The 27,039-nt window shown below is 39.9% G+C and overlaps 2 protein-coding genes across 3 annotated transcripts; both read left to right on the forward strand.

Annotated features, from left to right (window-relative positions):
- Positions 1-444: 444 nt before the first annotated feature.
- Positions 445-18,243, forward strand: sgms2a (sphingomyelin synthase 2a). The gene is made up of 6 exons (XM_033623599.2): positions 445-582; positions 7,994-8,497; positions 10,926-11,043; positions 13,318-13,471; positions 13,915-14,081; positions 17,535-18,243. The coding sequence occupies exons 2-6, from the start codon at positions 8,049-8,051 to the stop codon at positions 17,718-17,720; spliced, it is 1,074 nt and encodes a 357-aa protein (XP_033479490.1). The 5' UTR covers positions 445-582; positions 7,994-8,048; the 3' UTR covers positions 17,721-18,243.
- A 1,872-nt stretch (positions 18,244-20,115) lies between these two features.
- On the forward strand, positions 20,116-26,774 carry LOC117254654 (claudin domain-containing protein 1-like). 2 transcript variants are annotated; one of them, XM_033623027.2, is made up of 5 exons: positions 20,116-20,241; positions 20,571-21,104; positions 22,341-22,448; positions 22,983-23,120; positions 25,317-26,774. In XM_033623027.2, the coding sequence occupies exons 2-5, from the start codon at positions 20,813-20,815 to the stop codon at positions 25,535-25,537; spliced, it is 759 nt and encodes a 252-aa protein (XP_033478918.1). In that variant the 5' UTR covers positions 20,116-20,241; positions 20,571-20,812; the 3' UTR covers positions 25,538-26,774. The 2 variants fall into 2 exon arrangements, with proteins under 2 accessions (XP_033478918.1, XP_078022384.1); XM_078166258.1 differs by lacking the exon at positions 20,571-21,104 and having other exon boundaries at positions 20,154-20,241.
- Positions 26,775-27,039: the final 265 nt, after the last annotated feature.

Consider the following 27,039-nt stretch of genomic DNA (forward strand, 5'->3'; position numbering starts at 1 on the left):
TAGAGTATTTTTATTTCTATTTTTTATTATAGTATATATATTGAAAGTGAGAACTGTATTATTACTGACATGGCTGGAAATCTGTGAGCTACTTGAAAGAATAGGGATGACTCATGGCTATGTTTTAAATGGGTTTTAATTGTATTACATTTTAAGCTCACTTTTTATAAAAGGGTAAAAAAGAAAACACAATAGAATATTGTTTGCCTGCATAATAAACGCACACGATATTCTATTAATAAAACACCGTGCGACTCCACCTAACTGCTTTAAGATGTGAATCCCGCAGAGCACCTATTTTCCACGGACAGAGTTACAGGGCGATGCTTGTGCCTGATTACAGGACGGTGACTCTGAATTAAAGGGGGTGCGAGGCAGGAGGCCGGGTACACAGAGGCTGGATGGATGTGAGAAGACGCGGGGCTTCGGGGAGGAGCGCTCCCTCAAAAGCGAGCGGCACTGTCGGGTAATGTAGCAGTCCAGCCTGAAGAGCAGCGACCAAGCAGCGAGCAGGGCGCAGCATCAGAAGATTCAAGGGACTGCAACTACAGGAAGAGGCGCTAGGAGGCCCGAGCAAGGCAGGTAGGATGCTATAAACTGAGCAACATGTGAATGTAAACACAGATCTTCATCCTATCGTGTCGGGTTTCATGTGATAAATTGATGTGTGATCTTCAGTAGGATGCTGGCTATGAGCTGGACTGGATTTTGTACTCCTGATATTTTAACTTTTTTTAATCAGTCTTGCTCACAGATAGAGAAACACTGTGGATATGAATTCACATAGACATACTCGGTGTCTGATTTTTTATTTGTAGCACAGGGCTCATGTCGGCTTAAATTCATGCAAAAAGTTTTATTCGGTGGATCAGTCGACATGAGTGGTGAGACTACGTGTATACGGTGTGATGATGTCAGTGATACACAGCATTTTATCAGGGTAATGCATCACGTGACGCACAGACATAAAGCAAGTTGCCACATAAGCTTAAAAACATTTATTTATTCAATGAATTACACAGTGGGCTGTATCCACCACACATACTGTGCATGCTTGTGATGCAGCTGCATTAATCTCATTAGAGTCATTCAGCTGTCAGCTCCCAACTGCAACAGCTTTGACTGAAAACGAGAGGTCTTAATTACAGGATATGCAAAGACCTGTTGCCCCACCCAGTAGCCTCATATGGAACATGGTGCTTAACACTGTGTGTGGGGGGCCACTGTGCTACACCCCAAAAGTAAACTTCAAAACTGGCTTTGCATGTGACAGACTGCTGCCCTGTAATATATGGGAGGCATGGGAGGCACCCAGTCCTGACCCTGACATTACTGCCAGGATCCATCCCACATGTGGTTACGGCACCCAGAAAACTAGGAGTGGATCCACGCTCTGTGTGACCATTTTGGCTTGTACGCTATAAAAGTGGGTGTCTTCCTCAGAAAAACAACAAAATTTATTTGTTCTGGCAGCAAAGAATATGCATTTGTGTGTTTTGATGAACAGTTTTGCACAGTGAACTAATCTCATACAGTAGTCGTGTACAAGTAGCGAACATCATTGTGGTAAAACCAAAGGTTTCAGATAGTTGCTCTCTGTCATTCACTTTATTACCATGACATGTGGGAATATAACTAAAACTGTGACAATGTTTCTGCCACTGTGATGTAGACATCTACTATTACTACAAATAAACTTCTTCTAATTGTACTTCTACTATATCCATCTGCTACTACTAGCCTACTACTAATAATAAAAAGAAAGTGCATTTATTCATCTAAGAATAAATCAGGATTCCAATTATGTTATTTACATGGCAAGTTGAATCAATATTTGTGAACATGAGCCTCTCTTTCAAAGCCAGAAACCAGAGAAGTACAAACTTGGCATATGGTATAAAGTCTGGAGCTGCTCCACAGACAATGAATGGGAGACTGATTTTGTGAAACCACAGAATGTTTGTTTTCTTTTTTTATACCTAAATGAGCTTTATTATACCGTAGCACTCTCAGTTCTGAAACACAAAATGTACCCATGTACTCAGGACATCCCCTCGAGTGCTCTCAGTATCTTTCCTAATTCATTGTTTATGGAGCAGCTCTGGACTTTATACCCTGTGACATCACAAATTTAAGTTTTAGCCCTCTAGCATTTGGATTTTTGAGAGAATTGTTTAGGTTTACTATTTTTTGACTGTCTTAGACCATAGGAATGACATTATGAATTTTGAAAATGGGCGTAGTTTCCCTTTAAGTTAAACTTTGACATACTTGTAGGCTTGCTTCCATTTCACGTTACTGTACTAATTTGGAGAGAAACATTGTACTTAGAGTAGAAAACATATGATTTACAATATAAAGTAGAATTAGCTCAACTAAACCAGCTACAACAGCAAAGGACAATCCAACAGCCAAATACATAAAAATATGACACTCAGGGCTAATTTTTATGCATAAAGACTAATTTTACTTTAACATTTTCAAAGCAGGGCTTTTACTTTGTATCATTATATTATATAATAGAGGATCTGATCTTCTTACACACTGCTACTACTGATAACTATCTTTAGCACACTTGCCCTGTCATTTCTTAAAGCACAGAGGCATAATCTTTTTTCTTTTATCACAATTTTGTATCACAGATCCTCAAACAGCAGCCTACAAACATGTGTCAGATACTTCAATCACATCCTCCTCAGTGAGACTTTTGAACTATACATTTCACATCTGTTTCTGAAACTGAACATGTGGGAAGACAAACCTAAACATGCTGATCATACAGTTTCCAGGCTTGATTTACAGCGAGTAAATTTTAGAACATATATGTAGTCCTCTCCATACTGTCGGCAGGTCCTACAGGGCTGGGCCACCTTGGACTTATTTTTACCCTCCCTTTGAAGGAGACAATCCGCATGATGTGAAGGAGAAAATGAGTGGACAGCAATAGTAGCGTGTTATTATGAAGGTCCCAAAATGGAGTCACAGCCTCGGTTCCCCTGGAGTAAAATACAGCCTTCAAGGCAACTGGGTGGCTTCTCTTGAAATAGCCTGAGCAAGTAGAGGCGGCCAAGTTATCCATTACGGCCTGTGACCATGTGGAATAGGTTTTTCTGCCAGTTTTCCATCACCACCCATCCCTTTAGAGTGCTGGGTGCTCCGGCTGGTGGGAAAACACTGTGTAGTGTACACTGGGGAGGAGGGGACCAGTGGAAAACTAGTCTAATGGAGACACTCTGCTGACCTCCCATGTACATGTACAGCACACAGTCTCCCAGTGAATGCTAGCAAATAAATACCTCTCATGTCCATTGTATTGACCGTGACCACGTATGCACAAATACAAGAAAGTATAGATCATAAACACAGTTTTCTTAAGGCAAAATCCACCCCCAGCACACAGAGTAGTGTGCTTCTCCAACAGTTTTGGACAGTAAAGTCAATATTTAGAAAAATGACAGCGTTGTCCATTTCTTCAAATATTTGGGGCAACCTAAAAATATGTTTGTTTTCTTAACAAGTGACCTCATGTAGCTCTGTAAAAAAATTGTTGAATGTGTACAAAGTGACCAAATTTGACACCAGAGACTGCTTTACATTTTGTGTCCCAACTCAGTTGCTGGGAAAAAATGTTGGTATTGTACCTTTATGCAAACCATGGATATGATACATTTGCATGTTACTGTGTAGCAGTTACAATGAAACTTTACATTTCAGCGTTGCTGGTTAGGTTTAGGCACAAAAAAAACACTTGATTATGGTTAGGAAAAGATCACGTTTGGGCTTGAAATACCCGTTTTTGGGGGCACAGTCCCTGCTAGAATTGCAGTCATGTCATGGTAAAAAAAAATCTGTTTGTGGCACCATCCCTGGTGGAAAAACATCCATGTCTGGAGGCTAAAATTTCACAGGAAACACAACTCACTGACAAACAAACAGTGGAATAGTGGTCGGCAAGCATCTTGCCTAGGTGTCATGCCTTCCACCATCCCATCCGCCTTCCCATGACAGAGTCAGCTCATATACTACGTCACTTTAGAAATGTTGATGTACGTATGAAATGTACAAATCTAACATATTCATGGTTTGCAGAAATGAGCAATGCCAACATTTACTTTTGCTGACTGGGCTGTGTCTTCTATCAACACACTCTGATCTCATCACATATGGATGTTTGGTCATGGACCTTCCACGTCCAGATACGACGTGAAAGATACCCTGCATGCGTTGGTTTTGACGTTCTGGGACGTTGTGTCAAGTTCTGCCTGTTACATGCATTGTCTTCTTTCAAAATACGCTTCCGTTTTCACAGGAAATTTAACGTTTACATAGCTACAGTCTCTTTGAAAATAAACGCACTACATCAGTACAACAATGTGAATGAACTTTTTTTTCCTCCAACAAGTAACGCACTTGGTTGGGTTTAGGCAACAAAAACACATGGTTAGGTTTAGGAAAAAAGAACAGGGTTTGGCTTTATAATCTTACTAGACGTTAACATTGTTTTCCCGGGTGAAAGTTGGCTTTCTTCGTCAGTTCGTCCAGACGCTGCAAGTCACTGCCCAAGCGCCGGATTTTGACGACTTCGGAGTGAGACTGGTTTGCTTCTATCAACAGTCAAAATAATTTCTGCTAATCATGACCAAAATCCTTCAATGACCTGATCCTCATTCTTGACCTTCGAAATTGTAGTTTGACAAAACCATCCCAACTCAAAGACCACTTACTATACCTTTTTCTGGAGCTTTCAGCCTTATCACACAGTCTTCTTATCTGTGTTAGCCAGCAAGTGGATCTTGAGTTGGGGCTGTTTCATCCAACTTAACCAAGCAGTTTGCTTTTTTAGCCTGTCCATATAATATTTCCCTAACCTTATCCAAGTAGTTTTATACTTTTATTTTGTGGGCTTTTGCCTTTAATGGATAGGACAGTGTTTGAAATGGAGAGACAAAGAGAAAGTGGGGACTGACACGCAGCAAAGGGTCGCAGGCCGGACTTGAGCTTGCAACCACTCCAGCGAGGCATTGCCTCTGTACATGGGGCGCCGGCGCTATCCACGACGCTACCGACGCCCCAACCAAGTAGTTTTAGTTGGTTAAAATTAACTTTAAGAATGTAATACCAGGCTTACTAGCAGTGTTTTCCTGCCCTCTCTAAAACACACCTCTGACCACTCTCAGCATCAGCAGCAATGTCAGACACTGACAGTATTGCCAGATGGGAAATGCTGAACTATGGTACCAAAGGCTTCAAATTAAAGTATTTTGATGAAAATTATTATGCCCAAGTCGAAACCACAAGTGAGAGTCATATAATTGTCAAAATACTGTACATTATGGCACTTATTTGTATTGTTGATCGTACATTGTACAGAGAGCAAAATTATCATGTAAAAATGATAATTATCAAACATCTTTCAATGCTGGGCACTGATGTCCTGTGCTGTCATAGTGTTTCAATAATTAGAATCTATGGAGCAATAGCGGGATTCATCTGTAGATGACAATGTCCCATTGTCTGTCTCTCTGATGTTTATCTTATGAACAGACATCTTCATGTTCACGAGTTGCTGAGTTGGTCAGTATTAGAAAAGTAAAATATGTCAATTTTGTTTTATTCCACAGCCAAAAAGAAACATTCACAATTTCTCTCATTGATGATGTCAACAATTTGCTACACCAGCAATGGAGTGTCCCTGGCATAAAGGATCACAACTTGCAGTATAACTAACCACAGAGCTGCAACATAATCTCACTCATAACGAAAGGGACATGGCTTTGTAATTGGCTTATATTGTTTGTCTGCTCTTGTTGATCTTATTTGCTGTCTTGGTCAGTACTGATATACCTTGTGACCCCCTCAAAGTCTGTCAGATGTTGTGTTCTGTATCAGTCCATCAGTTGCATAACAGAGGCTGAATCTCCTATGGGTTAGTCAGAGGGCATTCTACAATAAGCCACTCACCACTGTAATAATATTTTCCCAAAAATTGATTCTGAGGAAACTGATACTTTCAGCAGCCCCCTTGTATCCAGCCATATTCCATTTCTATCCCCTCTTTTATCTCATTGTCAGGTTTGCCTCCAAGAAAACATACCATTCTGTGTATATCCCAGATGACATTTATTGTGATGTATTTCAGGGCTGATTACAGAATCCTCAAATCCATTAATGGAGCTGTTAAAGGGACTGGAAGCCTTTTAGACATGAAAGAATGAAAATGGTCATTGCTGTAGTGCTCTATCAAGTCATTAACTGAAAAGAGCTCAACAACAAACATTGCACTAGCACATCTCCAGCTTTGTTAGTCATATGGGCGTCATTAGTAATCTTTCAAATTTTCCTCCCAAAAAGTCCATCCATTATTTTGATTTTGCTCTACTTTCTCTTATGTTAGCGTAGCTTAGCTTAGATTAGTTTAGTTCAACCAAACAATGTCATACAAAGGCTGTTAAAGGGATACTTTTTTAACCAGCTCTGTGTCATAACAATGTGGGTAGTATGTGCAAATGAACTGTGGTAGATTTCCATCCATTTTACCAGTACCCGGGTCTCTCTGCTCATCTCTCAGCTTAAATTGCCACATGACGCGTTTCATGTCTTGTGCTTCCATATTTTCATATCAAATCATAGCAGATCGAGAGAAAGTCACCCTCTCTCAAACTCTCTCAAACACAGACCAAACTCCAATCAGACTGTAAAACTATGCAGTGCTGATCAAATAAAAAAACAAGATTCTGTAACAGTAGCCTATTGCTTATTTATCCCCTAAAATGTATTCAGAAAATTATTGTAGCTTACTGTTTAACTGTCATTTGAAATTGTTTGTTACCAGCTGTCATATAGTCGCCTGTGTCAATACGGCCAACCTCACATTACATCACCCACCATCATAAGCATTTATTGCACTGGTGGTTTGTATGTAGGTTTTCTACCTCTCGAGCAAAAGCGAATGCCACAGTCCTTTCCTCTGTTTCTCTGGTCATGTAGCACCAGTTTCAAAAGTATTTGCGTTTGTCTTCTGCAGCCTACTTTTATGAAAAGTCCATCTATCCAGCAGTGAGACACTTCTTTAAGTAGCCAGAGCTTTCAGTTGTATCACACGTCCTTCATCAGATGGAGCTTCCCCAGTGGAGCCTGGTCTTGGACGTGGAAAGTCCATGACCAAACGCCAATATGTGCGAGGTCAGAGTGAGAATGTGTTGACCAGGGACAGAAAGTCTTTAAACTTTCAAGACAACTGAGCAAAATCCTTCTGCAAAGACATATGGTATGATACGATCAAAAGCTCCATAACAGCTACTAAATGGACCATGATGGTGGGGAAATGGTTTTGCCTACTACTGTTTCCAAGGTCAAAAATGAACTTTCAGTCTCAGCAAGTTTAGTTTAATTTAGCTTAATTACTTTTACATTCATACAGCTTGAAACTTTTATAATAAGCATACGCATTCCTCTTTTGCAACGGACGATGTTTAACCATGAAACCCGCCAATGTGACCATGGCAGCTGCTTGCTGAGGACAAGATCAGAAAACCAAAGCAGTGCAGCGGAAAGACTTTGTAAGGCCCAAAACAAGAGTCTGACTGAATGTCCAAACAGAACCCTGTCACGGTGGTTCTGGTGAATGTCCAGGGGAGGGAAAATGTGACACACGGCATTAACTTATACAGCCACATCTAGAATAACGGGCTGCTATAAACTCAAAAATAGTTTTTCAGTCTAAAGTGGACATTTCAGTGGATGGAATCAAGAGCTATGCATCAATAAAAGCTTCATCTCTTGCTTTGCTAATCCCTAGGATATAAAGAGTAGAAATAAAAGTAAACCAGAGTTCATCTCCTCCCTGTTTCTCATCATGGTGATTTGACATCCCTACCAAGGAGTATCTGTTTACCTTAGTGCTGTTCTATCTTATGTGAATGACGATACTGTGCTTTTTCTCTTCAAATGTAAAGTTTGTCCGTTCCCAACCATGTCTTTTCTCTCATGGCAGCTAAAAAGCCTCAACCTAGAGGAGCGGTGCCTGTGGATGGACAGTGCAGGCACCCATGGCGTCACAGGAGCTTGTGGATGCGAGAGACTCTGCCAATGATAATCTAAACCCAGGAATGGAGGGTGGTGCTGCACCCAGCAATGGTAAAATCTGTCCTGTCCACAAACCTGGTGGAGAGGATACAAAGCGGGGCTTCCGGAAAGGCATAAGCAGGCATAATGACTACGTGAAGATTTCTGTGCCAGAGTCCAAGATCAACCGTCTGCCCATGGAGTGGTGGAAGACAGCAGTGGTCTTCTTTTATGCTGGCTTTAACTTGGTCTTGACAACAGTCGTCATCACTATAGTCCACGAGAGGGTCCCACCCAAAGAAAGCAGCCCGCCTCTTCCTGATAAGTTTTTTGACTATATTGACAGGGTCAAATGGGCATTTACAGTGACAGAGATCAATGGCATGGTGCTGTTGGCTATTTGGATGATCCAGTTATTCTTCTTCAGATACAGGTAAGAACTTTTGGTACTATTTATTGTGCAAGATGTTTTCTTTCAGCTTTAGGAATAAATCTGTTAATACTCTATATTTTTATGCCTCCATGCTGGCGATGGATGGAGGCATTATGTTTTTGGGTTATCTGTTCAACCGTCTGTCTCATTCTCAATATCTCAGGAATGAGTGCCTTGAGGGCATTACCTCAAATTTGGCATAAACCTCTACTTGGACTAACGGATGAACCGATTCGATTTTGGTGGTCAAAGGTCAAGGTCACCATGACCTCGCGTCAATCCCATTCTCATGAACTAGAGATCTCAGAAACACCTTGAGGAAATACCTTACAATTTGGCACAAACGTCCTCTTTGACTCAACAATGAGTTGATTCGATTTTGGTGGTCAAAGATCAAGGTCACCATGACCTCGCGTCAATCCCATTCTCATGAACTAGATATCTCAGAAACACCACAGAAAATCCCTTAAAATTTGGCACAGACATCCTCTTTGACTCAACTATGAGTTGATTCAATTTTGGTGGTCAAAGGTCAAGGTCACCATGACCTCGCGTCAATCCCATTCTCATGAACTAGATATTTCAGAAACACCACAGGAAATCCCTTAAAATTTGGCATAGACGTCCTCTTTGACTCAACTATGAGTTGATTCAATTTTGGTGGTCAAAGGTCAAGGTCACCATAACCTTGCGTCAGTCCCATTCTCATGAACTAGATATTTCAGAAACACCACAGGAAATCCCTTAAAATTTGGCATAGACGTCCTCTTTGACTCAACTATGAGTTTATTCAATTTTGGTGGTCAAAGGTAGAGGTCACATGACCTTGCGTCAGTCCCATTCTCATGAACTAGAGATCTCAGAAACACCTTGAGGAAATTCCTTAAAATTTGGCACAAACGTCCTCTTTGACTCAACTATGAGTTGATTCAATTTTGGTGGTCAAAGGTCAAGGTCAGTGTGACCACGTAAAACTTTTTAGGCCATATCTCAAAAGGTCCAAGGTCATCTCACTGCGACATGACTTTTTTGGCCATTATTCAGTGCCATAACTCAGACACAGTAGTTGGTGACACTAATCTTGGGTTTCTACCTTGAAACTGTGCTGATAGGTCTCCAGTGCTGCCAGGTTGAATATGTGTGAGAAGCATCCAAATTTTAGAATTTGTAGCTTCTTTGCAGCAACATCCATATTTGAAGCCTCGTCAGCTGTCACAGCTACATATAAGTCTGAACAAACATGGATGTGAAGCGGAGGCATACAACTTCAAGGTGGTAATTCTGGTTCTTATTGTCAATAAATCCAGTAATACCAAAGGCCAACTCAAACAGTGAACAGATCCTAAATAAATATTATCTCTGTGTCAAAAGCCTGATATAGCTTTTTTTCCCTTCTTGCCATGGGTGCCATTATTGTACTTCGGAAAAAACTATTAAAAACACGTGATTGGTTTTGATCTTTTTACAAGATTTGTTGAGAATAAGAAAAATACAGAATTACAACAGGTGCACCTTTATTTTAAGACTGTCTTTGAATAAATTCAAGTGAAAATTCAAAGAGTAAAATGTCATTGTACTGCAGGAAAGGTTATATAGCCACAGATTGGTTATATAAAGGTGTACATAGGTTTAAGGGGCAGCAGTAGCTCAGTCCGTGGGGTCGTTGGTTCAAGTCCCTCATACGGACCGAGTATGGAGTGTGAACTGGCAGCTGGAGAGGCACTGCTTAGGTACCATTGAGCACCACTCTGGGTGCGTGTGGTGTCTGTAAAAGGAGGAATATGGGAAGAGATACATTTCAATGGCCTTGTGTAAATTGCCTTGTGTCGATTGATTAATAAGGGATATCATATTGTATACAACAGGCTCGAGTGTTGCATTTGCTCAATGAAATAGTTAACTGTTTTGTGGTTAGGTGTTGTAACATATCTCTGCTCTGTATGCCTCTTCTTGTTACTCAGGAAATGCATTACGTTAGAGTCTGTTGAGGCTGCCATCAGTGATGAAATTGTGTTGGCCTTTTCTACAGGGTGTGATAAAATGAATCCCTAAAAAATGAATAGTTTAGAAAGCAGTCTTTGCTCTATAGAAGTGACACCAAACCCAGACCTGCACAAATGAAGTTTTACAGACTGCTGAAAATGTTTAATTCAGTTAATCTTACATCAAGTCTTTTACACTTGGCCATTTGCCTACGAAGATATGGAAACAAAAACAATTACCGTACTATTATTGTCAATATGTGTGCTGGTTAATAAAACTCAATTTGACTGGCTGAGCAGGAGCCCTTGGCATTGACAGCATGTTGGCTAATCATACTGTGCAATACAATCTCCAGAATTGTGTGCCTTTAACATGTTTGCAAAAAGAAAAATCACACAACGTTTCTGCACTCACTCCACTGTTCTCTCACATTGTCTGTTTGCAGGTCAATAGCCAGCAGGCGGTTCTTCTTCCTCATTGGCACCCTGTACTTGTACCGCTGTGTCACTATGTACATCACCACCCTGCCTGTGCCTGGCATGCATATGACTTGTGCTCCTAAGGTGAGTAGCATGCAAACATCAGAGCAGGCATCAGCTGTCGCCGCTCAACCGTGTACTCTTTGTGCACCCTCTGGGACTCATTTTGCGCAGCCACATAAGAGAGGCAGCTATAAAAAAAGCCATTTTGACTTTTTACCGCCTCAGGACACCGACAATATTGAGGTGCATCAGTGTTTGATCAGAAACATGTGCTCCGGGTTGTTGTCAGATGGGTTGTGTTGAGCGATAAGATCAGAGGTTGGATAGTTTAGGAGTTGGTTTGTTCTCAGATATTTGAAATGCTTCAGACAGTGTATAAAAGCCTGCAGCTAGTGGGAAGTGAGCTATCAGTAATTTGAGCATAAAATTTGATCAAAACTAGTTAATGATACTGTTAAACTATGTTTGCTTCACTTCCTTCACTTCCTCTTCATTTTGTTTGCATGTTTCTCTTCCCTGTCAAATACTAATTCCTGTTCTGATGCCTAGTGTTGAAAAGATCAACAGACAAGTTGAGAAATACACTTAATTATTTCTTGCCGAGAGTGTCATGTCTGTATGGTAAATATGAGGCTTAGCTTAGCCTAGCTTGGCATGGCATAAAGACTAGAAACAGGAGGAAACAGCTAGCCTGGTTCTGTCCCAGTGCAGTTTTAAGGCATTTTCTTGCCAGTAATTCCTTGTCTGGGTGCAGTGATTTCCTGTAGTCGTCACAGTTGCCAGGTAACCAGTGTGATCAAGTTGATGTACTTGCAGTTTTTGGTGTTGTACCAATATGGTTAAATGCTCTTATACAAGCATCACCTAAATGACAACAGTTTTGATAATCAATGATCACTGTAATTTGAAAGGATGGGTGTGTAAGATTTAGGGACATTTAGACTGCAACCAGTTGAAACTTCTCCACGATAGAATTCCTTCAGTGTCCATTGTTCGGTTTTTACTGGGAGCGTAATTATCTGCAGATGTCTCTTTCTCTGCAAAATAAATGGACCCAGTGATTTAAACTGGTAGAAACACAGAATAAAGCACTTTCAAGTCACAAATCAGTGACGTGACATCATTTATATGATGCTGCTTGGGGCAGAGGGGCTGTTAGCTACGTAGGCCGACACAAAAATGCAAATGGCTCAGTCTACAGCCAGTGTTTGGTTTATCCATTCTGGCCTATTGTAGAAACATGGCGGTGCAACATGGCGGACTTTTTGGATGAGAACCCGCTCCCTATGTAGATATAAACATGTCAATCTAAGGTAACAAAACCACCACGGGTCTTATTTTCAGGTGATTATACATACACTACAGAAAACACATGTAATATATTATATTCCATCTCTGCCAATATATCACCCCATGGATCCCCTACAGCTCTTCTAAAGTTCACTGAATGTAGCGTCTAGTGCTTGTATAATGTGTAATGTTGAATTTAAGATCAACAACAGATGCTGTGACCTTAATCCATGAGGCTTCCTCTCACACATATGAGACTAGAGGAAAGCATCTTACGAAGGGCAAAAAACGTAAACTTAAATGTACAAGCTTTAGTGTGGTTTCCACGTGCCATGTGTTTCTATTCGTGTTTAGACTGATGGAATAAATGTCTTGGGACCAGTGGTGTAGTGGAGGGTATACGCAGGTATACGAGGTATGCCCACTTCTTTTTCTGGCCATTTACAATATACCCACCTATCAGTCAAAAAGCCATTGTAATATATAGGAGAGTATACCCACTTCCTCCATGCTAACCTGCCTGTCCACTTAGTAGTATACCCACCTCATCAACTACCACTGCACCACTGCTTGGGACCATTTAGTAGTTAGCATTAGGTTAGTTTAGTCTCTTGGTTTTTGGTCAGTCTTAGGATTTCTGAAGGTTATAAATGTTACTGTATATTATATGCACCTTTTTTTCCCCTTAAATCTAGACAACGTGTTCATTAACACATTTTAAATATTGCTTCATGTCTGGGCCCCTATTCTCAAGCTTTCGATAGCTTATCAGGATGTTCCATGTCACATCTCCATTATGAACTGTACACGTGCTCTTTCTTTATCTGTTTTTGTGAATACATTTGTGAATTGAATTGAATCTCACACACTGGATCTTTAGAGTCTTTTTAACTGTTGGGTCAATCAGAACAAGCAAATGTTTGTAATTTTGTGTATTAAATTACTGATTCATTAAAAAAAGTGTAGTGATTTAGTTATCTGCAATGCTTATAATCATTAGTTGCAATCCTAATGTTGCTGCTGATCCAGTGTTTGCTTCTCTCTCTATTTCCTGTTCTCCATCAGCTCCACGGAGACTCCCAAGCAAAAATCCAACGAATTCTGCGGCTGATTTCAGGCGGAGGTCTGTCCATTACAAACTCCCACCTCCTGTGCGGAGACTTCCTCTATAGCGGACACACCGTGATGCTCACACTCACCTACCTATTCATCAAGGAGTGTGAGTACTCCAAGCATCACTTGTTTGTTTGCTTTGTTTTGAATAATTTATGGGATATACCCATGAATAATATATGAATTATATTGTGTGCTTCCATTCTCATCCCATATAGCCCATTGTATTTTATTGTATGGCTACACCTGGGCCTTCTAGGAACTAATACAATAAAAATGACTGATGTGTGTTGCCGCTGTTGCTGTTTTAATAATTTAAAGATGGACTGCAGAGATGTATATTCCTAGATATATTGCTGGGTACATGATATAGTTGAACAGAAACAAAGCAAAGTCCATATATTTGCTGTGTGTTTGCAGAAAATTGCTGTTCTTGTACTGAAATGCTAAAGACTGTCTCTTTTCAGCAGTAAAAACATGGAGGAACAGACCACAAATGTGTTGTAATAAATTTCCCCAACACTCTTGTCTTCCCTTCTCTCTCTGTAGACTCGCCACGGTCGTTTTGGTGGTACCATCTGATGTGCTGGCTGCTGAGCGCCGTGGGTGTGGTGTGCATCTTGGTGGCACATGAGCATTACAGTGTGGATGTGGTCGTGGCCTATTTTATCACCTCGCGCCTGTTCTGGTGGTACCACACCATGGCCAACTTACAGGTCTGAACACAGAGCTGAACACTGGGTGGCTGTTTGTGTGTGTGTTAGTGTATAAAAAGGGTTTCCAGAGCCAATGGTTCCCCTCTCATTGAACCCACATGAATCATTATGCGTGGAGGAGAAGTGTACCAGCTGACAGTTACATGCCAACACAAGAATTTATTACACTTGATGTTTAAAGAGAACGGTCTATATATTACATATAATTTTGTATTTACAGTAAGCAAAGTTTATTTTAAGACTGTGTGTCAGAATGTGTCAGAGCTGGGTGTCATTCAGGTCTCAGCTTCTCAGCAGGTGAATTACCCCCTCTACTGGCCAAAAACTAAACAGACAGTTATAGGATGGGTCCAAGCAAAATTATTTTTCAAGTTACGTGAAAATATTAATCACATTGTTAACACGTTAAACACATTCACCATAATTTTGCAATGAAGTTGACCAATGTAGTGATAAATAAAAGTCACAAACTTAGCTGCTGATTTCAATCCAAATGTGGTGTTGTTTTCCAATTCCTCTACTAAGATTATTTAGTTAAATAAAGAAGGGAATATTTAGGAGATGTATATTGTCCTGACTATTAAAGGGGGTTGTTTTGTTGTTTTCTGATTTAACTTTCACACTCCTAGGCCATTATGAGAAATATCTTACGAGTATTGACACCAAAATCAACTTTTAAAGATCTAGTGTGTGAGATTTGGGGGATTTAGTGGCATCTAGTGGTGAGGACTGCAGATTGCAACCAGCTGAAACTTCTCCCGGTTAGAATTCCTCCAGTGTTCATTGTTCAGTGGGTTCTTAGCAGGGGCTGAATTATCCACAGTGGTCTCTTTGTCTCAAAAACAAACGGACCCTGTAATTTAAACAAGTAAAACCACTGAATAAATTCAATTCAATTCAATTCAATTTTATTTATAAAGCCCAATATCACAAATCACAATTTGCCTCACAGGGCTTTACAGCATACGACATCCCTCTGTCCTTAAGACCCTCACAGCGGATAAGGAAAAACTCCCCCAAAAAAAACCCTTTAACGGGGAAAAAAAAACGGTAGAAACCTCAGGAAGAGCAACTGAGGAGGGATCCCTCTTCCAGGACGGACAGACGTGCAATAGATGTCGTACAGAACAGATCAGCATAATAAATTAACAGTAATCCATATGACACAATGAGACAGAGAGAGAGAGAGAGAGAGAGAGAGAGAGAGAGAGAGAGAGAGAGAGAGAGAGATGCAGGTAATGACAGTAGCTTACAACAACATTAATGAAAGTAATAATATTATAGTTATAGTTCTGGCTACTGTGGTACAATATGTTGAAAGTATGTATTAGTATCAGACAGTATACTTGTGTGACAATAGTCATATGTGTATAATAACAGTAGAAGTATGACTAATGACTAATGATGGCAGCAGCAGCAGGAGGCATCTGGCAGGACCACGGCAGCAGCACAACCACACACGTCACACTGTCCAGGCACCGCTGCGGTATGAGTTATTCTGAGAGACAGTGGAGCACAAAGGCTCCGGAGAAGAAGCCGAGTTAGTGACATCCAGAATGGCCGAGTTAGCAAGATGCAGTAATAGGATGAGAGTGAGAGAGAGAGAGAGAGAGAGAGAGAGAGAGAGAGAGGGAGAGAGAGGGAGCCCGGTGTATTATAGGGGGTCCTCCGGCAGACTAGGCCTAAGTCAGCCTAACTAGGGGCTGGTACAGGGCAAGCCTGAGCCAGCCCTAACTATAAGCTTTATCAAAGAGGAAAGTCTTAAGTCTAGTCTTAAATGTGGAGACGGTGTCTGCCTCCCGGACCGTAACAGGAAGATGATTCCACAGGAGAGGAGCCTGATAGCTGAAGGCTCTGGCTCCTGATCTGCTTTTGGAGACTTTAGGGACCACGAGTAACCCTGCATTCTCAGAGCGCAGTGTTCTGGTGGGATAATAAGGCACTATGAGCTCTCTAAGATATGACGGAGCTTGACCATTTAGAGCTTTATAAGTTAACAGTAGGATTTTAAATTCAATTCTGGATTTTACAGGGAGCCAGTGCAGAGAAGCTAAAACAGGAGAAATATGATCTCGTTTCTTAGTTCCTGTTAGTACACGAGCTGCTGCATTCTGAATTAGCTGGAGAGTTTTTAAGGACTTTCTAGAGCTACCTGATAATAGAGAGTTACAGTAATCCAGCCTTGAGGTAACAAAAGCGTGGACCAATTTTTCTGCATCTTTTCGGGTCAGGATAGGCCTGATTTTCGCAATATTACGCAGATGAAAAAATGCAGTCCGTGAGGTTTGCTTTAAATGAGAATTAAAAGACAAATCTTGATCAAATATTACTCCGAGGTTTCTTACGGTAGTGCTAGAGGCCAGAGCAATGCCATCTGAAGAAACTATGTCATCAGATAAAGAGTCTCTGAGTTGTTTGGGGCCAAGAACAATAACTTCAGTTTTGTCTGAATTTAACATCAGGAAATTGGTGCTCATCCAATTTTTTATGTCTTTAAGGCAGTTATGGAGTTTAGTTAATTGATTACTTTCTTCTGGCTTCATCGATAAATACAACTGTGTATCATCCACATAACAATGGAAATTTATAGAGTGATTTCTAATGATGTTACCTAAAGGAAGCATATATAGAGTAAATAGGATTGGTCCGAGCACAGAACCTTGCGGAACTCCAAAACAAACTTTGGTACGTAAAGCAGTTTCATGTTAATAATCAGTGTTTCTCCCACGCTGTTTGGCATGTCACAGACGGCTAGCTTGCTCACTTGATCCAAGAGGTTTTTTTCCACGTGTCAAATTATCTGCAGAGGTCTCCTCCTCTCCAAAACAAACAGACCCCGTGATTTAAACCAGTAAAAACACTGAATAAGCAGTTTCACATTTAAAAATTAAAGATAGATTAAATATTTTATTGAGAGTGGAGTCAGTTTGCACAGCTAATAAGATATTATTGGCAAATATACAAATGCAATATGAAGATAATTAGTGCATTTACAAAACTGATACAGAATATTTTCTTTTGGGATTTACATTTAAAAAACACAATAGAAAAAAAAACAAAAAGAGAAAGATAAAGCACACAACCTGGACACCCAAAACAAAATTAAAGAATCATACATTAAATTAAATTGGTAAAAAGCAAAAACACAAATGGCTCTATGTGGAGACAGTGTTTGGTTTGTCTGTTCTGGGCTACTGTAGAAACATGGTGGTGCAACATGGTGATCTATAAATGTCTCATTGTAAGGTACGAAAACACAATTCTTATTTTCAGGTGTTTATACACTAAAGAAACATACTTATTACTTTCCATTTCTGCCAATGTTCCCCTAAATCCTACACACTGGACCATGACTTACATGAACAAGTCACATTATGACAAAAATAAATGTTTATTGAGCTGCATTTCTTGTGTGAAATTACTGATAATGGATAACTTCTATTTCCCTGACAGACTCTGAAATGCTCACCCAACAACTACCTCACCAACACCTGGTGGAACCCACTGTTCAACTTCATGGAGAGGAACGTCCAAACTTCGATCCCATGCTCCTACAGCTGGCCCATCACCTGGCCTCCCGCCTGCCTTAAGAACCCCTGCAAGAAGTACTCCATGGTACAGAGCACACGAGAGGAGTGACGCCACCTTCAGAGCGCTGTCTGCCAGACAGTAACATAATGATACCAAATGCATAGCTATCAAACAAATGCTTCTGCAAAAATGAGAAATAATCATATTGTCTCTATGTTTGTTCTTTATAGATGTAATTTATTTATGAGATAAAGTCCCACAGAGTCATCAGTGTTTTTGTAACTCGGCTCCTAGTTAACGTCAGACATGAGCGAAGAATTTGTTCCAGCAGGTTTGTTGCAGTATTTGCAAGATTTGATTTTAAATATGCTAGCGTACTCTTTCATACTGTATGTGTTGATGGGGTTTACCTCAATATGATATTATTGTGCTCAAGTCACAAGGTGCCTTAGTGTGTTTAATGTCAGTAGGTGTACCAAAACTGCCATTACAAGTCTTGGTGTTTTGTTGTTGTTGTTGTTTTTTTCTATGAGTATTTTGTTATTATTAATTTTGTATTCATTTTAGTAGCCTTGAGTGTGTATCCAGCTGTAGTCTCAACATTGTACTATTGTATTAAAAATTAAACATACCAAGGTTTCATTGTGTTTTTTGAGATAATGGAATCACCATCATTATGCTGTATACTGCAACTGCATGTTTTGGACACAAAAATCAATCTCTTCAATCTTGCACAATTTCTATTTCTCACAAGTTACAAGAAAAGACAACTAATTCCTACATTACACAAAAATAAAGTCTAGGCCACATGCTTACTTGTGTATTAAAGTGACATTACCCACCATTCATAAGAGTGCTGCAAGGCTGTGTATAACTGTGCATTTGTACAGTGTAGAACTTCCAACTTTTCTTAATAAACTTCACAAACTATTATCAAATGTACCATTAAATCTGCTGCTAAATTTGGATTTCATATTTAATATGATCTCTTCTGTCGTTAAAGTTTAGTGTATCTATGTGATTTAAACAAATGTGCACACTTTATTGTAACTGCAGTATAAAGATTAACTCATTTTATAAACTAGTTTTTGCATAAGATAAACAACAAATAATAGTCAGGAAAAAAAGCTATATATCTGGCGGGTGTCATTCATAGAAATAGAATAGATATGGAACAATCTTCAAAAAGATAAAAAATTAGAAACATTTATTATCCATCGATGAATTTAAGGGCATCGTAAAGGATGTGGTGACATAGACATGTGCTTATTTTTCTTAGGAGGCCACTATGTTTAAATAGTTGTTGTTTTGTTGTGTATTTTTGTGTTATATGTTGTATTTGTTGTATTTTAAATGTGTTTAGATTTGCTGCTACCTTGGCCAGGTCTCACTTGTAAAAGAGATTTTCAATTTCAGTGGGACTTCCTGGTTAAATAAAGGTTTAATAAATAAATAAATAAATAAAATGTATGACAGTCCAGTGACCCCGTAGGTCATTAGATAAATACCTTCAAAGTGAAATTACAAAATTAGAAGAAAAAACTGGGAACATTTATATGTTGCTTGTAGTTCTTTGTTATGTCCACCAGATGGCGCCATTACACCAGAACTCGGCACCTGAGAGGTAAAACTCACTCTGTGAACTGTAAACGTTGTTTTTATTTTATTAATTATTAAAACATTTTGGTCTTTACCACATCTCAGGTGGAAATATTATACTTTGATCTCATCTATTATGCCTGGAATCGATTGATTTAAAGAGTCTAATGTCATAGAAAAAGTATAGTAGTCCCCTCTGAGATGTGGTGAAGAACAAAATGTTTTAATAATTAATAACAGATTAGATTTGATTGATTAGATAATAAAAAGAGAATAAAAAAAACCGTGCACCTCCACCACAGACTGAGGGTGCCTGAACCCCCTTACTGCTGCTTACTGTTTTGAATTTGACAATTTAACTACTTCTTTCTGTTGGCTTTTTGCAGCTATATTTATGTATTTATTTTTTAATTTACCTCATTAAAGAGCTTTAATGATCAATGTTTGATACACAGACTATATGGCAGGGGTGTCAAACATATGGCTCATGGGCCAGAACCAGCCTGCCAAAGGGTCCAGCTGGCCCACTGGATGGCTGGACTAAGAGGTGCCAGGTTTCAGGAGCAAACTAAACAATAGGTTGCCTACTCCATGTAAAATTCTGCCTCAGAGGCTTGTCCACCCTGACCACAATACAGTTTCCTCATGAACAATAAATATTTACTGTGACCGGATGAACATCTACAGAACGTACTTGTAATTCTTTACACAAAAAAAGGAACATTTTGGAGCTGATGTTTCTCATAGATTATTGTGTGATGGTTTTATTGACCCGGCCCATCTGAGATCAAATTGGGCTGGATGTGGTCCATGAAATAAAATTAGTTTGACACCCCTTGTCTATGGTTTCGAGCTGTACACCCTGCAGCAGGTGGCAGCAGTGTGCATAACGCACTGGTTTTCCAACCAGTAAACATTAAAAGAAGAAGAAGAAAACTTCATAGCGTAGAAGAAGAACACGGAGGCCAACTGGAAATTTAACGAGCAAAAGAAATAACGCCAATATTTGGAAGTATTATCCAACTATGAGGTAAAAGAAAGAGAGAAGAATGAAATATTTATCATGTATTTGTAGGTTAAATATATTTATGCTGATGTGGCCAGCTGTTGCCAACGGTAATTACTAATTAGCGTTAGCTAGCTAGCAAGATGCTAACTGTCGCACAGATGCGGAAGCTAACGTTTCATTTGTTATTATTATATTAGCTGTGTGAAACAAGTAAATGTAACAGTCCAAGTAAGCTAACAACACATTGCTGTTGTCAATTGCTTACTAGCGAAGTTAAGTGACAAGACAAACAGGGTGCAATACACAAATAGCTCGACATTAATCTGTGAGTATGTTTCCTTCTTCGGCAGGTTGTGAACTCATCCGTGTTTGGGACACAATGCAGCACAGTAGCAATATAATTAAGTAGAGTATCATGGTGAGATACTCTGACACTGTCATACTACCTGACAGATGCTAACAGACATGCCGTGGTGCCTAAACACAAAGTGGACATATCATTTGTAACCATCACACAGTGGAAGCCAAACTGCATTTTTATATCAAAGAGTAGTTTCTTGTTAAACAGACTCTAAACGAGCTATTGGTCATCATGGTAGATAACCGCTATGCCACAGCTCTTGTCATTGGCTCAGTGCTTAGTCTGCTGGCCACAGTCTACCTCTCTGTGGCTGTGGGAACTCAGCACTGGTACCAGTACAGCTGCTCACCAGTTAAAAATGAGGGGAGCAACGCCACTGAGCTCAGAGACGACTTCATCAATGGAGAGTTCAATGAGAAGACCTTCAGCCAGACCATGTTCCGTCTGAACGGCACCCTGGGACTGTGGTGGAGGTGCATACAGGTGCCCAGCGAGAGCCGGTCATACTGGTTCAAAGAGCCAGGTATGACCTCCTGTTCAAAATATGACCTCTCCACACAGCTGTCACAGTGTTCCTATTTTGATTTCACATCTTTAATTTCACACTGTTAGGTAGATCTCTCTTTATACACGTTATGAAAGCAAGATTATGCTTGCCATGATTTATTAGAGTTATACAACTATATTAATTGTAGTCAAGGTCACACATTTCCAAGACACCAAATATTCTTGGCTGCATTACATGAAAATGTGATCAAAAATGATTGAGAATATGTGGTGGTGAAAAGGCCTAGAAATACTTGACCCTTAAGGTCAAGACTTCAAATACTTCTCCCCAGAGTGACATCATTCACGGTTGCTCAATTTCAGTAAACATGTTTTGCTTCTAACTTGACCTTAAGGGTCAAGTATTTCTCATTCTCGGAACCCATCGGCTGTATTCGGCGTCTGACATCCGGCAGATGGCGATACAGCCTCTGGGGGCAGACCCCCGATTTTTTTTCATTCCGGTTTGATTTGGGCGGAGGAGGCAAATTTCCGTTTCCGACTTCCGTTTATATATAAGTAAATATGCTGAACCATTGCGATGGATTCAGAGTTTGCAGTGACGCCAATTATGTTCTGCCTCGTTAGTTCACTGCACGGACCGTTGAACCTGGCAACAACTGCAGCCAGCTGAAACGTGATTGGTCAACATCACGTGGACTACAGACAGCCTACAACCGGAAACCAGGGCTCTTCCGCTCTTCTTCCGGAGGCAAGATCTCCGGGGTTTGCCTACAGACTCTACATTCACTGAATGTAGTCTGTATATAGAGACTAAGTATTTCTAAGCCTTTTCGCCACCACAAAAACATCCAGAAGTTTTCATTAAAAAAAAAAATGTGGATGCAATAAAAAAAAAATTGGTGTCTTGAATTTTAGTAAAACACTACATCAAGCTGATGTTTTAATACAGAAAAAAATGTTTTGTCAAACTTTAAAAGTTACTTGATGGTTAAAGTTAAAAAGAAGCATTAGCCTAAATCGCAGCATCCCTACCTGTGAGTCCAGTGTTGGTATATATCAATAAAGCACATAGACAACCACTGACAATAAGAGGTATAGCTACCTCAGTATTAAAGAGGAGAAATTACACATTCCTGTTGTTTAATGGTGTACCGTATATCCTCATGATGCCCATCCCTACATCGCACTCTGTTTGTCGGTAAGGGATGACTGCTGTGTTGAATTTTTCGCTCTCTGATTGTGACTTTAGATCCAAAGATGGAGACGCAGTGTGTGAGCTTCACTCTTCCTCAGCAGTTTAGTCCAAAGTACAAATATTCTGGAAACATCAATGGCGAAGAAGATCTGCTCAGAACATGTGAGTCTACCCTGTCTGTTCCCCTTGTGTCTGTAGATTTACATGAGGTTGTGTTTAAGGTTTTTGGTTTTCCTGCTTCCGTTTGAACCTAGTTTCACCAGACATGAAGGCCACTGCCAACGATTGTGAACGTTTTGTAACAATATCATTTACAGATAATTATTTGATAATGCCAGATGGGCTATTTTATGTATGAAATATTTGAAATCAGGAAATACGTAGCAGTAAAAATTACATGGCGTTAACATATCCAATGTCACAGTACTTCCCCAGACAATTTAGAAAATAGAGACTCTCTTGTGAAGTGATGTTTAGCTGAACTATATTCTTTTTCTGCTATAGATACTAGCTTTGGCTATTGACTCATGCTTATCTGCATCAGGAAAATTTGTCAAAGAATTTTTTTTAATTTACTGTCCAACAAATGCCTTTATGCCTCAAATTGTCTGTCAAATTGTGATAATCTTACTGTTTCCATCCCTTTATTGTCTAGAATTTTTTTTTAGTAAACCCTTTTTATTACCCTTTATGCAGACTTGTGGAGGTGCCAGTTTCTCCTGCCCTTGGTGTCTCTGGCTTTGGTGTTCCTCGGTGGCCTTGTTGGGGTCTGTGCCTGCCTGTGCCGCAGCTTCACCCCCACCTTGGGCGTGGGAGTGCTCCATCTACTTGCAGGTGAGTTAAGAGCATGCATATTCCCCCTTTCCTGCCATAAACCCCAGAAAAGATGGACATGACATAAAATCTGAAATGTTAATACCCACAGACTTCAGAAGGGGGGATATGGGTTTAAGTTTCTCTTCCTCTTACTATGCAATTATGTAAACAAGAAAACACAAATGGAGGGCAAGGAGTGGTGGCAAGTACTGTAGCAGCCACCATAATTGATTGTGATAGACAGAGACTCGTCGGCGAAACAAAAATCCTTTCAAATGAACAGTATATGGAGGAGCAGAGAGGCAGAGCTGCTGCCATGCTCTTCTTTAACATAAACAGTAATTGAAAAAGATCAACTGATATTAAAGTACATGTCTGGCTTGTACTAACTTCAACTCAGTGCAGAGTTTGAGCACACCAGTAAGTCAAGGTGTTGTAGCTTGGATGTGCCAGTGAATATAAGGTTTATCTGTTTTGTTTTGTTTATTAAATCAAAACTTTAACAGATAATCAATCAGTAAGAGAGACGACCTTGATACTGAAAAAGAAAACAGTAAAGGCTGTGTTAAGGACTCACCTTACAGTCTGTGTGTGTCTTGTTCTGCTAATAGACACATCCGAGTGATGCTGTCTGAAGTGAAGTGTTAGCAGCCATCCTGAGAGTTCCACCTGGTAACATTATGACAGCTCAACAGGCTGCACTTGCAGCAGTCGTGGTGGCAGATATTTTTAGAAATAAAGTCACCAGAGAGTCTGAAAAGTTGCCAGCAAGAAAGTTGGCAACTCTGAGCACACGGTTGTTATTGAAAGTGGTGTGCTGAATTTATAACACAAGACAAAATGAGAGCATCCCTTTAAAACAGACTGCAGCACAATATTTGTTTTATCTAGATTATCTTGTTTCATAATCGCTGGAAGCCAAATTGTATTTGAAAATACAGTATGATTAATTGCCCAGCCCATCTTGTGACCGTCTTCTCATACATTCCCACCAGTCTGCTTTTACTTTCCTGAACGTAGAAACCTCAAAGTTTTCTTTTGCTTTGATTCATTACCATGTAGCAAACATATAATGTGATAAATCACATCACTTATCCTGTGTTGTTTTCACTATTGTCACCCCTTAAATACTTAGGTGTTGCTACATTATGTGATATACGCAGTTACACTTAAAGGTTAATGTTATATTTCAGAAAGATTTAGTAAATTCTTCTGATGTTAGCAGGGTGGGTTTTTATTTCTGTATTTATTCCTCTGATATTATGCGCTGTATTAACAAAATCCTGATTGTGGTAAATTACTACATTTGTATTTTTACTGAAGATGTGTGTGACTGCAGTTCATGTCCAGTTCAGACCAAAGATTCACAACGAGGCGAGTTGAAACAGACAGCGACTTGCAATGCACTGTTCGGCAGCGTTCTAAAAACCTGCTGGTTCACACCAATGCAACTAGATGAGACGGTGTATCATCTCTATGCAACAACTCTCTGTACTTTCGTTCTGATCTCCAGCTTTTCAGGCTTATTTTGTGGCTGAATACAATTTGTAGCTTCTTAAAATATGAATGAGGATAGTGATAGTGAGATACTGGCTACAACTGCATTTGTAGTAGTGATGAAACTGTGAAAAACAGAAACAAAACAAGCTTCAGAAGGACTGTATTCATGATAAATACGCCACAATAATGTAAATAATTAGTGCCAATTAATTAGCCAACAAGAATATGTGTGTGGGCAGGTGGCATAAGCACATACAGCCAGCAGCAGCAGCGACCCACCGTCCAACACTGGGACACAGTGAGGACAGAAACAGAGGTCTCGGTGAGGATGAAGCACGTGACGCAGCAAGCGAACACGCTGTCTGTGGTCATTTGGAGTTGATCAGCAGACTTCATTGCAAGCTGATTGGCTGTTGAAACAGGTGCTTTACGTGCTAAAACCAGCCGCCTGCGATTTGACCAGCTGAGTTGCAGGTGACATCATCAACCTTCACACCACTGCAGCTTTCCTCTGTAAAGTTCTAAACCGATTTTGTCTCGTTGCAAATCTTTTGTCTGAGCTGGGCTTTAGATTTTATTGGCTTCAGTATTGACCTTCGGTTGTCGTTGTTTAGTTTGGGCTAACGCAACATTTAAATTCCTGCTGTTTCTTTTATCTTACTGTGCAGTGCTTCAGATTTCACTTTAAACCATCTTCCTCCTCTGACTTACCAGGTCTTTGCACTCTGGGAACCGTCTGCTGTTTCCTGGCCGGGGTGGATTTGCTTAAACAGTACTCCCCACCACCAGAAGGGTTGGAGGGCTCGCTGGGCTGGTCCCTCTACCTCGCCCTCATCTCCTTCCCTCTGCAGATGATGGCAGCTGCTTTGTTCCTGTGGGCGGCCAGGAGTCACCGCAAAAACTACACCCGTATGACTGCTTACAGGGTAGCTTAAAGAGAGACTACCACAACAACAACTTACCTTAAAACAGCCTACTTGTCTCTGCATTTTCTAAAAAAAATGGTTTCTAGTTAGAAAAGGACTGTACTAAAACAACAACACTATCACAAACCTTGGCAGGAATACACCGATTTGCAGCTAATCATCATAAGTGCTCATAAAAAGGAGTGATATACCTCTGAGTTGTTATATCACCTTTGTTTTCAAGCATCTTTAACTTGTATCTTATCGAAAGCATGTTCTTTGATGTTTTTTTAACACCCAGATGTTGTGGATCATTTGTTATTTCTGATGTTAACTGTTGGTGTGCCGTACTTTAATGCCTTTTTTTCAGTTGCCATTGTTTCTAAAGCTGCTTCACCACATTGCCCTTAAATCATTTAGTTTATAGATTACAAACTTGCACACAAATTTCAGACTTGCAGTTATCAAAGACAGGGTAACCTTCTCTATTAATGCATGGATAATATTATGAAAGCCTTTATTTGTCTTTGTTTTTTTAATGTTTATTTGTGCTATTTTGTTTGCCTAATACTAAATATCAAGCATTTTCTGTGCATGCCTTTTAAGATGACATTTCTGTCATCTGTGTTAATTGTTGATTTGAGTCTGTGGTATGTGTTGACTCAGTGTCAATCACTAAAACTGAAACCACTCATCTCCCATTATCACCTGTGTTTATAGATTCGATGATAGATTGATTCGATGCCACTTGAGCACACCTGTGACCTCTATGTAACATTTATTTTCTAATGTTTCATCCCCACGTTATACAACTGCCATTTTAAATTTGTTGTAGCGACGTTTCACTATTTTAAGTTGCTTTAGAGCTCAGTTTCATCAGTTGTTAACTGACTGGTTTGCCAGCAAAATATCAGTTCTTACATTAGTTGTAGCCTTTCAAATGTTTGTTGGTGATACTCTAAAATGGAAGGGATTGGTATACTGAGTAACAATTGAATTTGCAAACTCGTATTTTCTAAGTGAAAACCTCATGAATCTGTTATGTCTTAACACTTTGTGTGGAAAGGTAATGAATTTGTTAAATTTTTGTGTGTCAAATTCCAAAATAACTAATTTGTTAGCACCAGAATACAAATTGTGATGTTTTTGTGTCACAATGTTTTGTTACCTGTCTGATGTGTTCACACTCTGGCTTTTTGTAAATGTTTTTATGTATTCTGAAGCACACTGTCCTCATTTCTGTATTGATAAATTTGGCATTTGCTCACTTCTGACTATTTGCTTTTGTGTGATCCGATGTCATCATCAATCCTCAGTAGCGTTATCGTATAAAGATTACAGAAATGTTTGGCTATTGCTATTTATAGCCACGTTAGCAACATGATTCTGATAGCTGTGCAGTACCTTTCTTGCATTTCACACAGCACATAGAAAAAAATTGAACATCCACAACTCCCGCCTCCCTCCAAAGTCCCATCCCCCTCCTCCTGCAACTCCACCTCCCTCCAAAGGCCTACTCCCCCCTCCTCCAT

This window comes from Epinephelus lanceolatus, chromosome 3 (assembly GCF_041903045.1).
Source record: "Epinephelus lanceolatus isolate andai-2023 chromosome 3, ASM4190304v1, whole genome shotgun sequence".
Lineage (NCBI taxonomy): Eukaryota > Metazoa > Chordata > Actinopteri > Perciformes > Serranidae > Epinephelus > Epinephelus lanceolatus.

Bases quoted from the DNA above. Each gene is read 5' to 3' on its own strand.
- sgms2a (XM_033623599.2), top strand. From the start codon at position 8,049: ATGGCGTCACAGGAGCTTGTGGATGCGAGAGACTCTGCCAATGATAAT. The intron at 8,498-10,925 runs GTAAGAACTTTT...GTCTGTTTGCAG, and splicing joins TTATTCTTCTTCAGATACAG to GTCAATAGCCAGCAGGCGGT. The intron at 13,472-13,914 runs GTGAGTACTCCA...CTCTCTCTGTAG, and splicing joins CTACCTATTCATCAAGGAGT to ACTCGCCACGGTCGTTTTGG.
- LOC117254654 (XM_033623027.2), top strand. From the start codon at position 20,813: ATGGTAGATAACCGCTATGCCACAGCTCTTGTCATTGGCTCAGTGCTT. The intron at 21,105-22,340 runs GTATGACCTCCT...TTGTGACTTTAG, and splicing joins ATACTGGTTCAAAGAGCCAG to ATCCAAAGATGGAGACGCAG. The intron at 23,121-25,316 runs GTGAGTTAAGAG...CTGACTTACCAG, and splicing joins AGTGCTCCATCTACTTGCAG to GTCTTTGCACTCTGGGAACC.